Raw genomic sequence first — 15,315 nt, 5'->3', positions numbered from 1 at the left:
TTTCGATTTCAAATTTGTCGAATATGAAATTTTATTTGCTTTTTTGTTTATTCTAGACCTGAAGATACATAAGACCGTTTTGGGTTAGTATTGTGATCACATTCGTTGCCGTGGTCATTCCCAGGACTTCGCCCGCATTGTCATCGAGTGTTATGAGACTTTGTTTGCCAATGGTCACTTGAGGGCCATTCCTTTTGCGCAATCCGCCAGCGGAATCGTAACGAGACTTGTAGACAAAGACATGACGATGCGTTTCGCATATAACCGCATAGTCCAGATCTGGACAACAGTCGATGAATTTTCGTTGCTCCTTGGAGGCCTGGACATAGGCAAAGGCATGAAGATTGCCCTCATGCCGAACTCGCCACTCATCCGGCTTAGATGGCTGATACATTTGCAGCCACATGGAGGCATCTACACCCTGGCGAGTGGCAAATGCTGCTGGATATCCAGGACGCAATGATGTACTAAATAATGGTGGCGTGGGTCCCAGAAATATTGTGTGAGTGATGCCACCAGTAGGAAGATTAAAACGCACTGAGCAAACGATAGAGAGGACGTTTGGGAAAAAATGTTGGTACCTTTTGAAAGATGACTTACCCATTTTAATGTCCTCGTTTGTGGACTCTAAGGGAAAATCACATTCTTCAATTGGATCCTCTAGATTGGGTATGGGTAAGGGACGTTCAGGTAATCCATCCACATCCGCTTCCGCCTCAGTCTCTTCGCGCGCCAGCAAGCGGGTCCAACTTTCAGCGTTTTGTTTGACCAAAGTTAAATGCAATTCATCTCGTTCCACTGTCCATGTGGTCAAATCATGATCTACACGAGCAAAAAGTTCACCCTGCAGAAGCATTTGCTTGTCGAGACACTTTACTTCAATATGATCGGCTTTGGACTGTATATCAAAGTCATTCCTTGTGGCATTGCTGGGCAATGGAAATCGCAAAAGAATGTCTTCAGCTGTTTGGGTCCACGTATATGGAGCTGCAGTAGCACTATCATCAGTTTCTGCATTATGAAGCTGCGGGCGTGTATCCCCACTGTCCTCCTGTCCACCATCTTCCTTTCCTCCAGCTTCCCTCTGCGCTTTTGTTTGTATTTCACGATTTGAGCAAATGATCAAGGACTCGGCTTTTGGTTCAAAAGCAGCATAAAATATGGAACCAGTGGTCTCCAATTTCTCGCAAACCTTGTATATCCATTCGCCGGTAGTGCTCTGCTCCCAATGGGACCAAGTGAGATCCATGAAATAGACAGTGCTGACGCTTCCATCATTTCTGCTGGTCTGACTCTCTCTACGTGCCACTTGACCAGCCAATAGGGAAATACGTTTACGTTCTTGCACCACGTCCAACCGAGCATCGTATAGAACATAGCCACGTTGATCATTCGATGGATTTACCAAAGTCTTGGCAATCAGTTGCCAGGTTGGTGCCCGTGAACGATCTCCTGTGTCCAGTAGATGGAATGTGTTCATGCCATCGCAGAGTATGCAATATTTCTCCGATATGAAATGTAAACTGTAGTTGTAGTCACCAACCTCTTGAGCCCCCGCGTCCAATGTGTATACGACGCGCTGTTCACGTGGTCTCCCCGATTGTGTATCATAGGAGCCCATAACTATCTCTCGGCCGACATTTACATAGTAGCAATTGGTTCGCAGCCAGGGATCAGCATGGAGGCCATTGTGCTTGGCAAACACTTCGACGTGGAGCAACGAGTACTGGTTATGGTGCGGTTCCAGCTTCAGCGGGTGGCGACTACAATCCTGGCGCAACACAGGCACTGCATCAAAGGACAGCTTGTAGCCATCGAAGCTAGGACAGAGCAGATTCCGATCTACAGTCAAATCCACAACAGGCATGTCAGTGTGTGTTCCTTGGCGCGTTGTTTTGCGAATTTTGGCCAGCTGATATACAACCGGGTTCGAGTTGTACTCACGAAAATAGCTGATACGGCAACACTGCAGCTGAAATGTAACATTGACAATCGATTTACCTATCGCACAATTTGAGTCATTATCGATTACTTATCGACTTTAAAGAGTAAACTTATCGATTTAAATTTTTGTTGGCGCCATTTTAATAACCGCCAAATTGAAATTTTCTTTCAAATTCTTATCAGTTCATAAATCAGAACTTTTCAATTAAAAGCTAAAATGTGTCTTAACTCATGACTAAAACCAAATGGGTTACGCTTAAGATGAGCTCATTGCTTAAACTGTTTTTTTTTTTGTTTTTATTTTATTGTTTGTGTATGATGTTGCAATTTTGACATCTTTTATATTATTGCTCTTTATGCTCCTTTTTCTTTCGCTTCTTGGGGAGGCGTATTTTGTAGGCGGCTGCTGTCTTTGACATTTGAAATTTGTTTGCCGTAGCTGTTGTTGTTATTTTTGGGTTCATTTCTGGCCAGTGGCCGTTTTATGGCTGCCAACGGCTTGTTGCCTTTTTCAGTTTGCTTCTGCACAATTTCCATTATATTCGTTTTGTTGTTGGCCTCCCTCTGCTGGGTCAGCTTCAGCATCACCACGCACACCACTCATTATCGTTCTTTTTATTTTATACGCATTGTTCCAAAATCCCCATCCCCAACCCAATTCTCGACGGCTATTGTTTGTGGGAGGCTAGAGCAAAATTTGATGAGGCTGCATGTCTTTTGATTATGCCATAGAAATCTCCTCCTGCCACTTTCCAGCTCCTCCCATTCTGGCTCAGCCATGTTGTCATAATGAGAGCTCGTAAACATTGATGACAGTTGAGCGGCTGCTGCAATTGCCACGCCTCCCTTTGGGGCCAAGACCATTGATTGATTCTGGTTTCTGTTTCGGTTTCTGTTTATTTTCTTTTTTTTTCGGGTGTTGGAGCAGGAGATTATGTTTAAAATGGCTTCTCTGTCTCTCCCTCGTTGAGCTGAAGGCGAAGAAACTATAATAAAGTGACATCCCATGACCATGAAAGTGGCTCGTCGGGTCACTGTCAAAAGCCCAGCTCATCACTCAAGCGACCGGCAATGGTTATCATTAATCAAATTCACATCCATATCCCAATCCTCTGCTCATACCAAACCATCCGACAGGGCCCACAACAATGGGTATAAATGGTGGCGTCGCTTTTGCGTTTTTATTGCATTTGTCACCCTCAATTTGGCCATGGAGTTAGGAATTTCTTTCTTTTTTTTCGGTGGGTGGGTGTTTGTGTTGTGATGCGGAGTGGGGAAGTAGACATTTGAAAGGGAGGGGTGTGAGAAAGGAAACACATTGCCTCAGATAGAGGGTGACAAGCAAGAGCAAGGGCACTGACAAAGGGGACTAAGGGCAAGGTCTCAATCTTGGCTGTGAACAAATTAACTTCATACTTATATAGATACACATACTAGATATACTTTCAATCTAAAAAAAAATTGGCTTCAAATTTCCTAAATTTGTATGAATCAATAGGAAAAATCAAAAACGACTTGACACTTTATGATTTTTCGACGTACATGGCATAAATTTATGTCTAAGTTAAAACAAATTTCATTTCAAACAATTTTTAAATTCATCTTTGAATATATATTTAGAAAATTTTCAATCTGATTAGCATAAGTTGAAAACTTTATACTTTTTTGGTCTCAAAGCTTTTGAAAGAAAAGTTTATATTGGATTGCAACAAAAATTACATTTCCGTCCAAGTTTGTTGTTTAAAAAAATGTATTCAAAATTTCGTTTTATCTCATGTGTAAAGAGGAGTGAAGAAGGAGTGTACTTACTAGTCCCATAGCTCATCCATTTTGGTTGCACTAAAGTTTCCACTACATATATCAATTACCCCCGCATTCGATTAGTAAGCCAACATACATTCTACTCCATCTTCTGCTCCTAAGATTGATGGTGCCTGAATGTGAACATGTCCATTTGTTAGTGGTTAACTGATTTACTGCATTTGGCTTCAAAAATATTGCAATTTAATTTGCTTGCATTGGCAAAAACAACAAGCAAATGGGAGGGCGTGGGAGAGAGGGAGGGGATGGCATGGAGTGACCTTCCACGTTTTTATTTCGTTTATTATTCCTTTTTTTGTTTTGTTTTATCTCACGTTTTGTTTGTTTGTTTGCACTTGAAACAACATGCGTTGTTTGCCTCTAAAGTTCATAGTAAAGTTACCTAAAGCAACCTAACGCTTTCCGCTTGGCGCCCCCAAAAGCATCCTGGCATCATCATCATCCTCCTCCTCCTCCTCCGCTTCCTCCTACACCACATTTGGTCATCATTCACCCAGGAAGCAGACCAACGCCAGTGTCCGCAAGTAGAGGCCATCAATCAGCTGAGCAAACTACTATTAGAAACAGAGAGAATCAGAGAAATGGAGAAACTCTAGAGATTCTGAGATATTGCAGTCGATTTGCATGGTTGGAATAAATTTGCATGAAACATTTTTGGCAGACTTCAATGCAAAGTTTTTTATATTTCCAAGTTTTCAAAACAAACTACCCTCAAAACGAGTTCACTTCATTATTCTAAATGGAGTTCCTCTTCCGAAATGAACAAACTCCTTCAACCCGCCCCCCAAAAATTTATAGTTAGCCAAGTTCATATAAATCCTTTTTTGGAATGAAGAAATATATCATAAAAAGGATTACAAAGGTTAGGGTATTTGAGCGTCTTCCTTGTACATTTCCAATCAAATCAAGTTTTGCATTTGAAAACACGGAAAATTGTGTTTCATCATATAATAAGCTTAAGAATTCTTGCTCCACTTGATTATTGCCTTACTGGGCAAATATTAAGTGGTCATAAAAAGAAGAAGTATACTGAAATTATTTGGCCATCTAAAATTCTGATTTACGTTTATGTTTAAACGAGAAGTGAGAAAGAAAACCGAGCCAAAAATAAAGAGGAAAAAGCAAAACAAACGAAATGCAGCAATTAAATTGATCGCTCATGTGGGAACTGAGAGCTGATGCTGGAATTTTTAGGATGAAGGCGAAATGTTTGGTGCATTGAAAATTTTATATGCCAGTCAACTTGACAATGATGGGGGGAGGCGAGAAAGGAGAGAGAAGCAGAGAGAGAGAGCGATGGGTTGGAAGCAGTTGCTATATGTGTGTCCTTGTACGTGGGACCCGAACCAGAAGGCTTCCGGCGATTGCCCAAAGCGGAACAACAACAACAACAACGACATCAATGTGTGTCTCTGTGTGTGTTTGCCAGAAAGCTAAAAAAATTTCATTTGAATGTCTCTCAGTGGACAAATCAAAGATAACGAAAAGAAAGCAACAAAAAATAAAGAAAACGTAAAAAAAAAAACATTAGCCAAAATGAAATAGACCGTATCCACCTTGGAAAATAAAATTGAAAAAAGTAAAAATGGATTTATCTCTACAATTGTTTATTGAATTAAACTTAAGTTGAAAAAACACACCATAAACAAATAACCTAATGCCGACTTGGCTTAATACCCTGCAACAATTAACAATAAACAAGTTTAGTTAGGAAATTAAAACAAGTTTATGAAGTTACGAGTCTTATTGTTAGTTATTTTCTATTTATAAATTTGATAAATTTCAAGAAGGAATTCAAAACTTTGATTACTTCGAATATTAGGGAGTCTGAGTCTATATTCTTATTCGTAGGAATGCTGAAAGGTAGTTCCTTTGGGGATTGTGAATTAACGAATAAATTTTTGATATTTGAACTCGACAAATTTGCTTAACTCTTTGAGTAAACGTTTCAAATAAAAGTCATGTACTTTAAATCTTGTCTAAGCAGTTGAATTACTCAAAAGCTGAGTCCTTGTTTAAGCATGAATGAGTTACTACAAACTTAAGCCTTAGTTTTTTTTTTTTTTTGACTTTTCTCTTTCCCATATTTCAAGTTGAAATAAATGAAACGACAATTGTCAGTTATAGCTCAAGATATCAAGTTGAAGTGCATAAGTGAATTCAAATCTAAGGTCTTTGTAGATTTTGTCGCTCAAACAACCATTGAAGATTGTTTTCTAATGTCATTTTGATTTAATACTCTTCTTTAATGTCTCTTGAAAAATGTACGACAAATGAGAATGAAGCATATTTTGAACATCAAACTATTTTAGCTTACTTGGCATGAAAATGAAAAGTTTTAGAATGGGAGGAAGGCCAAAAAAGGCAATTAACTTTTGCTTAACTGTCGGACATAAATTTTTCGGTAAATCCACTGCGTGGCGTTTTCCATCCCTCCCACCCCTCACACACACACAAATGTAGGCATTTTCTTTGTGATGCTTAAAAGCTAGGCAATTTTCCGGGACAGATGTGGTTCCTGCATTTTTATGCAAATTCTATGTACAGTCAGCTCAGCTGGCATGTCAATCAATCAGAAGTAACCCGGCTCCACTTGGCCTCATCCTCACCTCACCCTGCCCCTATACATCCCCCAAATTAAGAGTAAGTATGGTGACCCCCTTGTCATTTTGTTTTTAGACGAGGCTGTGACAATGTCCAGAGATTTACATATTCTCGTATATCCATGCATGCAAGTGTTGTAGAAGCATTATCCATGCGTTATCCTTGTGAATAAATTAATTTTTGCATAGTTATGCAGATTGCCTCTGGGTCATGCGACTTGTAATGATAAAATGCTGGCAAATTTTATGGTGTAGACGGTTTTTTTTTTCTGCTGCTTTGTTCCATTGTTGTGGTTAATTTAAGCAACAATTTATTTTGCATGCCCCAAAAAGTAGGCAATATATGCGGAATGGTTGTAGCTTCGTTTTCATAGCATACTTATTTGGGTGAAATTTTAGCGAAAATTTACGAGCAGTTAGAAATTCAATTGCCAGCACAAAGTTCATGCTTGATTTGTGACCAGGGAGTAAGTGGGTGGTAGTGGGAGGTTTGGAAGGTGTCGGAAGTCAAGTCGTCTGAAGGTCATGCCACCTCGGTGGCATGCAACTTGAATGCCTGTCGACTGCCCGGCAAGTGCAGCACTTGCCACATAAATCCCTCATGCACTTGAAATCGTTAAGATGCCATCAGCGAAACGGAATGACGAATTTTATGGTTTGCCTCTCAATTGAGAGCGATTCGTTAGCTTTTGTTGGTTTTTCTGGTTTTCTCAGTTTCTTGGTTTCTTGGTTCGCCACATTTCCCCATTGTCCTTCTCGCCTCTCTCCCTTTCTCTCTCTCTCTCTCTCGCCTTGTTGGAGTCTGCTGTGAGCAATTCACGCGGCGGCATTTTGGCTATTTTGTCAAAATGGTTTATGATCCGCGCATTCAGCGAGATGGGAATTTCTTTTTTTTAGTGTGTGTGGCCGAGGGATTCAGCTATGACACTTACGTTTTTTGGATATTGTAACATTTCATCTTTAAGTTGAGCTTTATGCATTCGTAATTATCTTGCAGGCGTTACAATTGACCTAAGTAGAAGTCAAACCACTTGCCTTAGTTGCTTTAAACTTATATATTTGTAGCAAACCTTTATGATCATCTGCAAAAAGTTTTGGCCAACTAAACTGTATGAAAAATTCCTAAATAAAATTGTTTTTTAATTAGTTTTATCACGTTTAAATTAGTCGTCTGTTTGACAAATTTTATTTACTGCCTTTAGGAATGGAATGTAGAATGATGCTAAATTGCATCTAATTTGATAAATTACTTTTTGAAATCGTTTAGGAAATGGCTATAATCCAGTCGGAAAAAAACAGGTGAAATTTTCGACCATTTTGGTGAAAATTTTTCGTCAAAGTAATGAAAAACTTCATTGCTTTTTAAGGATCAAGTCAAAAGTAACTTGGATTTACATTTCCAACTCTTAGATGACGTTTTCAAATATGCTAAATTCATAGGTGGATCTAGTTATTGTAACTTAAAATTAGTCTACAAGCTATCTTTGCCCAAAGGGTTTTTGTTTTTATTCATAACTTCTTTATATGATCAAATTTCTTTCATTTTTAACCCTTATGTGCACTAATTAGCATTAATAAAATATTTTGCTGTGCGTGGAAATGTAGTAGACAAATATCTAGCTAGACGCCGTTTCTCGTTTCAAGTTTTTAAGTGGGGATCTTCTGACGTTAAAGCATAAATGTCATAACCTTTTTTTCCTCCCAGTTGCTTCTGACAGATTTATGAGTCTGTAAAGTGACTTGAATTACTGCTTGTTCACTTGGAAATAAACCCTTTAAAATTGATAAACCATATTGGTTAGTTAGTTTCTGTTGAGAGACAAGAATTACCCAAAAGTCCAAAACAGTAGAAAAAAAACAACATTTCTTTTCATTTAAATGATCAAAATTGAAATGTATATATATATAATTGTTTCATAATTTTACCATTTTGATATAGTATATACATATATATTTATATATATATAAATATATTGTTTGTTTTATTTATTGTATATTTATATAATTTGTTTCGTTTGCTTATCGCTAGGCGTGTGTGTGTGTGTGTGTGTGTAGGTAGGCAAATTTAAAATTTTTACTCAACTTTATTTTGTTGTTCATTTTGTGTACAAAGTACAATAATTGAATTGAATTTATAATAATTTAATTTTTGTTCAACGTTTTTGGGTTTTCTGTTTTCTTGTTGGAACACATCTAAAATGAATATATTTCAAGTACACTCTATATATATATATATCAAGTATACGACTTATAGACAGTTATATCGTATATATAGCTCAACATTAGTTACGAAAGAAAAGTTAGAATTATGTTTGTTTTTTTTTTCGTTTTTTGTTAATTTCATATTGTTATTAAAGTTAACATTGTTCCACAGATTTTTGCACTAGACTTTAGTAGTTGTAGTTGTTGTTGTTGTTGCTGTTGTTGCTGTAATAAATTCTTCTTAAAATACATTAAGTTTACTTAGTTGGATGGGTTTTGGTTTTTATGGTTTTTGTTTTTGTTTTTGTTTTTAGTTACATTAAATATTAATATTCCTCTCCTAATAACATCTGAGTGTACATATATATATTCAAGGAATTCATTTAAAGCTTTCGATTAGTTTGTTTTCTTCAGTTAAATTAACCCAATAAAAAGAAATTTTGTTTTAATTACTTAACAAAATTTGTGAACAATACTTGTAATTACATTAAAGTTACTGTTCAGATTTGTTTGGTCTTTAACATTCTAAAATCTAGTTAGATAGACAAATAGATTGATAGATTAATAGATAGATAGATAGATAGATCGATATACTCGTATATGTAGGATATATGTATAAATATTAAAACTTTATATTTTTTTTTGTATTATTAAATGTTTGTTTATACTTTGGCATAGTCATTTGAAAATAATTCATTCATTTCATTTAAAGCTAATTAGTTAAGTATTGTGAAAGTGCTTTCGTTTTATAGTTTTGAAATTGTTTTCATAACATTACTAGAATTTATAATACTTTGTGTAGGTATATGATATAGTAGTATTGGTATTTGGTAATATTCAGAGTAAAGGGAGGATTGGCATGTGTTTGTGTGAGTAAGTGAGTACAGTACACTGCTGGTCACATTTATATGTCACTTGACTAATGGGCTTCAGTTCTTTTGGCAAACAAGAGATACAAAGTTTCCATAGAAAATTTGAAAATAGAACTTGGAAAATTATTTTTTTAAGCTATTAGGACTTGGAAATTCCAATAGAAGCCTTAAAATTCTATCAACAGAGAGATAAAAACTGTGATTTTTGAATATACTATATTTATTTTTGAAATTTATTAATCATTGATTGGAGTTTTAATATCTCATATATAGAGAGAAATGTGTTCAATAGGATGAACACAGACCAATATGACTTATAAATATGACCCGATTTGTAGCTGTTTTGTGTGTGTAATCCAAATTTATATGTCACTTTGATAATATTGCTGAAATTTGGTGTGTGTGTGTGCAATGAGATTAATTTGGGACTCGAACAAATTGACTTGCTGGTGAAGATAAATAGATTAACTGACTGAAAGACAGCTAGCTGGTCAGACAGACAGAGACCAAAACAGTTGATGAGTCCCCACAATCAAGCAAACTAATTAAGCCATTTATCCATCGGTTAGACACATTTTAGATAGCGGCAAGCGAAGAGCAAAGAGTGAAGAGTGAAGAGTGAAGAGAGTGAGAATAGAAGATAGATGACATATGTAAATAGTTGCATATACGAGTATAAATTGGACAGTATTAGTTTGGTTTCTCTTTTACAACGTACATACAACATTGTACAATGTACATACATACATAAATACATATATATCTAGATGTACACATACATATATTCTTATATAAATGTGCCAACCACTTCTGGTACAAAAGAATAAACTCTCTTACTTATGTACTTACTTACTGACTGACTGAGTGACTGACTAACACACATTAACAGAATAAAAAGAAAAACAAAAGCCATATTGTTTATATGTATGTGTGTGTGTGTGTGTGTGTGTGTGTGTGTGTATAGGTAGACAGATCCCTGGACGAGCTTCTCTATACTTGTTCGGCCGACTCATCCAATACCATTGAATGCAAATCCATGGCTGAGCGTGTCTTACGCGGCGGCTTTGGCATCAAACAATGACTGGTACTTGCCCCAACGAATACGGAATTCTGTCGGGGCCGGGACACGTGTGATACATGCGAGGCGTAACCTGTAAAGTACAAAGAAGAAGAAGAAGAAGAAATGGAACACATCATCATTAGTTAATGCTTGCTCATAGTATTTCAGTGGGGTTTTTTTTTTGGGTGTGAGGGGGTTCGGGAAGCGCACTCATTAAAACGTTTCTAGACCATTATAATCAAGTGTGCGTAAATGTCAACACATTCAAGAGTCGTGAGAACAGAAATCAACTCTAAATATCGAGTCAATGGGGGGCGGGAGGTTGAGAGAAGAGAAAGCTTTCCATTGTTTCACATATCGTTGGCCAGAGATGTGCCCCAAAGAAAAAAATAGAAGCAATTTCACTTGACACAAAACAGTTTTTCTTTAGTTTTCCTTTGCAGGAGATCTAGTCTTTTGATTAGAGGTATATGTTTGGCCCCCTAAAATATGCAATATTAGGGTTTTGATTGTCCTATAGACAGTAATTTGAATAGACGAATCACTTAACTTACTTGGTCTTTTGTTATACAATCTTACTGACGTATTGAAATACATATTTATTTTTAAATTTTCAAGTGTTTATTACCATTTTAAAATTCTCTTATGCTGAAGTTTGATAAAACCTAACTCTATAAATTATAAGAGTTTTTGAAATTGGTTTAAACTTAAACAAAATGCAGTGTAAGCGAAATTAGAGAAGTTGAACAACAACTTCAACTTTTCAAATCAATAATCAGTTTTGAATATTTATGTTCTTTCCTAGTCAAAAGTGGTTTTTTAATTTGCATTAAATTCTAGAAAAACTAATGATTTGTTCATTTTCCGAAAATAGTGTTGAGAAGGAAGCGATAGTTTATTATTGAATTATACAAAGTAGTTGCATTTCTTGGCCATCTCTAAGTAAATGTTTATGGCATGGAACGCCTTTCAAGTTCTAGGTCATGTCAAGGAAGACTTAATAGAACTTTTAGCATTGAAAGCGGCATTATTCTTCTCTTTGGCCACTTTCTGCCCCTCTTTCCTTTTTTTTACACTCTGTATGTTTTATGTGCGTATGTTTTATATCTACTTCACGTTTCGTCCTTCCGTCGGTGCCTATCAGTGTGTGTGTGTGTGTGTGTGTGTGTGTGTTTCCGCAAGATTTAATTGCACAGCAGTCAACGTGATGCCTCGCTCAAAGAGACAGTGAAAAAGTAGATGCCCCCAAGAAGCTTGGCAGATGGAAGGCAAAGCATGGAGCATCATCCCAGGGAATGGCATTAAAATTGTATTGTTATTTGTATTTCACTTGCGCTCCGCTGCCTTTGCCCGACAACCGACTTAATTGTCTGGCAACTCATTAAAAAAAAAAACAAGAAGAAAGACAGCTAAATGAGAGAGCAGCTTCAGCTAAACTAAATGCTGTATTTACAAAACGGTGGGCGTGACAATGAGCCAGGCATTGGCATTATTCCCCAACTATCTCATCCAGTATACAGTATTTATAATGTTTTTCTTTTATTTTTATTTATAGCCTCTTTTCGTAAGCGGCTTTTAACTCCCTGAAGACCACCAACAGTGGGCAATATCTCTAAGATGGTCTGAAACATCATAATTCCTAAAGCATTTAAGCAGGAATAATAAATCGAAATTAAATATCGACCAGTCGAAAGATACTGTAATATGTCGTTACTGAATTGTAAAACACAATTCAATTGCCACTTTTCAACACTTGTCATTGGCCACAGTGCACATGCAGAAAAGTATGCAATAATTTATTTCGAACGCAGAACATGTATTCTACAAGCCGAATGGCACGTTTGTTCGATTTTAATTGCATTTACATGGCAAAGGAAAAGAGTGACAGAGTACGAGAGAGAGAGAGAGAGAGAGACTGAATGATATGCACCCAAAATGGGTGGCATAGGCAATGCAGAAAGTAAATGAATGGAAAACAAATGAAAAAATGAGACAACATACCCTTCGCATAGATACTGGGATTATAGGCTGTAAATTGACACGTTGGCATATTCAGATTGTGCACCATGCCCATCGACATACGCGATACGGAGGAGCGCTGCAAAAGAGAGAGAGAGAGAGTGGGAGAGAAGAAGACAAAGATTACTAACAATCAATTGATAACGATTCAGAAGGTACGTTTTTTGCTGAGAAGTTAAAACTTTGACCATAGAACCATACAGAGTTTTCGGCTTTCAGTTAAAGCTTAAAATTTGTGATTTGTATAACTTACCTGATGCGTTTGAACAGCCTCCAAATCGACCAGAGGACAGGAGCTGCGATGTTGTTGCTGAAATTTGGGCTGATAGGGTTCCAGCATACGAATTTTGCCCCAACGATTGAAAAATAGCATTATGGCCCCCACCCAAAGGACGAGAACGAGGCCAACAATTAACACCTCTTCGGTGCGTACAATAATCTTGGGACCTGGGACAACAAAATAAAAATTTTATTTATCTTCAGTAAAGGATTTGAGTGTTGAGTGTGCTTATATTATTTAAAGTCACTCTAAATCCAATTTGGGTTTTTAAAAATTGACAGCACGTTCTGAAACACACGCAACCAGCACACACACTGACACACGGACACACACACACATAAATCAACAGCTTAAGAGTCAGATTCGAATTCAATTATCAGAGACGCAGACACAAACGAAGTAAACATAAATAAACGAAATGGCAAACGTAACTGCCTGATGCCACGGATATTACAGAATATCCACAGAAAACCCGAAACGATAAGTCCGTTTTATTTATGCTTTTTCAAACAGATGTGGCCAGGATTCATAAAGGATTCAAGCTCATTCCGAAACCCTATAACATTTATGTGTACATCTCGGATTAAGTATGCGATTGAATAAAATCTTGATAAGAATTCAACTCACCCGTCTCCACATTTGTGCTATTTGTGGACATGGCAATGCCCGTGGCCAGTCCCGCATCGGTGTCCACTGCTCCAGTGCTATCATCTCCGGGCTCCAACTCTTGGCTCCCAATATAATCCTCCGATGTACTTGAACTCGTGCCTGGCGCTAATGATCCAGATACTGAGCCAGATGACGACGATGCCGGGGACATTGCAGCCGTTTCCTCAACTTCAACCAGAAAGTTTGTACCCTTCCATCCGGAGCCCCATTCTGCATAAATATCAAATTATGAAAAGTTTTTCTTATTTCTTTTGAATACTCTTGAAATGTATTTACCTTCTGAAATGCCTGTTGAAGTGCTGACCTCCTCAGCAAATGCAGCCAATTTGACAACTGCAAAGAAAATGGCAAAGAAATGCAAGTTGAAAAAAAGAAAACGATTGACTTTGGCCAGAGGACACAAGTTTTTGCAAAAAGCATACAACGACAACTTTTCAGTCAAATTGTGTGGCATGTGGCAAGGATTTTATATATATATATATAAATGTGTGTGTGTGTGTGTGGGTTTGTGGGTTGGGTGGTTGAATGTGTTTGTGTCAAATGTTTAAAGCTCTTCACTTTTGTGATAGTCCAGTTGAATAGAATAATATGCAAATCACACTTTTTAAATGTGTTGAATAAACAATGAAAATCTGAATAATATATTTAAAATATTAATACTTAATCGATATGAAAAATTGAATACTTTACAGAGGGCATAAAGAATGAAGAAAGCTCTGAAAACATTATCCGAATAATTCGAATGCTCTGCTCAAGTCATTGCAACTGTCGAAGCAGCGAAATTGACAGCGCCGAATTGCAGGATGCTAACAGGATGCTGTCAGCCATTTTCACCGGACACTCAAGCTCAGAGCAGTGGATTGTACCACTTGCAGGAACTGCATGGAGACGGAAATCCTGAAAATGGCTCAGATAGTCCTGAGAGTCTAGCAATTGGAAACACTTCACAAGGACTCCCCCGGAGAAGGCTTTAAAATAAATATCAATAAACTCCATAACCAGTAGGAATAAAACCTTTAAAATTAGCAAACTAAATGAACAGCCCTCGTCTGAGACTTGAGTTGAGCTCGTGTTTAATATTCTGCATTGGGTCTTTAAGTTATTTAATATGTCTTAGTTTTTCTTTTGTGCGTGTTTGTTTGTAAAAGTGGCAAAAAGAAAATTGCAGAAAAGGACATACTAGAATGCAGAAGAGTTAAGAGGGAAGCAAGAAAGGACGGACGGACAGGATGTTGATGTGCCTTGCCATGGGTGAGAAATTTTGCAGACGTTTGCAAAAACTTCCAACTAAAGTGCTTCAAATGCATATACCACACACCCTTGAGATGAGTGTGGGTGTGAGCGTGTGTGTGTGTGTGTGTGGGAGTGTGTGTAATAAACTCATACTCGTATGCAAGTTAAAACTTAATGCGGCACTTTTCGCACTTCTATATATACAAGAGCATTCAGACTAAAGGTTGTCGAGTGCATTAAAAGTTTTCCCTCTTTCGATGATGAAAATGAAATTGGATGAAACAAAAAAAAAAAAAAAGAAAGTAAGAGAAAACAAAAAAGAATGGAGACGGCTGATTTATTGCCACAGAAATAGCCTTCATCATTTATAAGTATCATCTACTCCGGTCTTCAACTGTGAGCATTAAAAGGACCTTGAAAACGACGACACCAAATGAAACCATTAACATTATGTGGTGTTTTTTTTTGGAGAGGGGGTGGTGGTGGGGAGATGCCTTCATTTCATTTCATTTACTCCTTCTCACCAACCCCTCCTTGGCTTCAATGAAACTATTTACTAATTTACTCGTTTAGTTGCTTGCTTAATTTCGCTTAATTTGGTTAATTACACAT

The 15,315-nt window shown here is 37.2% G+C and overlaps 2 protein-coding genes across 2 annotated transcripts in view; both read right to left on the bottom strand.

Annotated features, from left to right (window-relative positions):
* Window positions 1–13: 13 nt before the first annotated feature.
* Window positions 14–1,954, bottom strand: LOC6648337 (nudC domain-containing protein 1). Its single transcript, XM_002071115.4, has 2 exons — window positions 601–1,954; window positions 14–537 (listed from the first exon to the last, which is right to left on the bottom strand). Exons 1-2 carry the CDS (start codon window positions 1,865–1,867, stop codon window positions 53–55), a joined length of 1,752 nt encoding a protein of 583 aa, XP_002071151.1. The 5' UTR covers window positions 1,868–1,954; the 3' UTR covers window positions 14–52.
* Window positions 1,955–9,232: 7,278 nt separating this feature from the next.
* The window catches only part of LOC6648336, a 50,005-nt gene continuing 43,922 nt past the window's right edge, over window positions 9,233–15,315 (bottom strand). The window contains exons 2-6 of the mRNA XM_002071114.4: window positions 13,747–13,803; window positions 13,429–13,680; window positions 12,775–12,968; window positions 12,504–12,600; window positions 9,233–10,593 (exon numbers count right to left, since the gene is read on the bottom strand). Of these exons, the coding sequence (XP_002071150.2) occupies window positions 10,433–10,593; window positions 12,504–12,600; window positions 12,775–12,968; window positions 13,429–13,680; window positions 13,747–13,803 (761 nt within the window). The 3' untranslated portion in view covers window positions 9,233–10,432. The remainder of the gene's footprint in view (window positions 10,594–12,503; window positions 12,601–12,774; window positions 12,969–13,428; window positions 13,681–13,746; window positions 13,804–15,315) is intronic.

The sequence above is a fragment of the Drosophila willistoni genome (genome assembly GCF_018902025.1).
Source record: "Drosophila willistoni isolate 14030-0811.24 chromosome XL unlocalized genomic scaffold, UCI_dwil_1.1 Seg141, whole genome shotgun sequence".
In the NCBI taxonomy this organism is placed as follows: domain Eukaryota; kingdom Metazoa; phylum Arthropoda; class Insecta; order Diptera; family Drosophilidae; genus Drosophila; species Drosophila willistoni.
The sequence above is the reverse complement of the archived record's forward strand: the minus strand, read 5'-3'. Positions and strand labels throughout refer to the sequence as shown.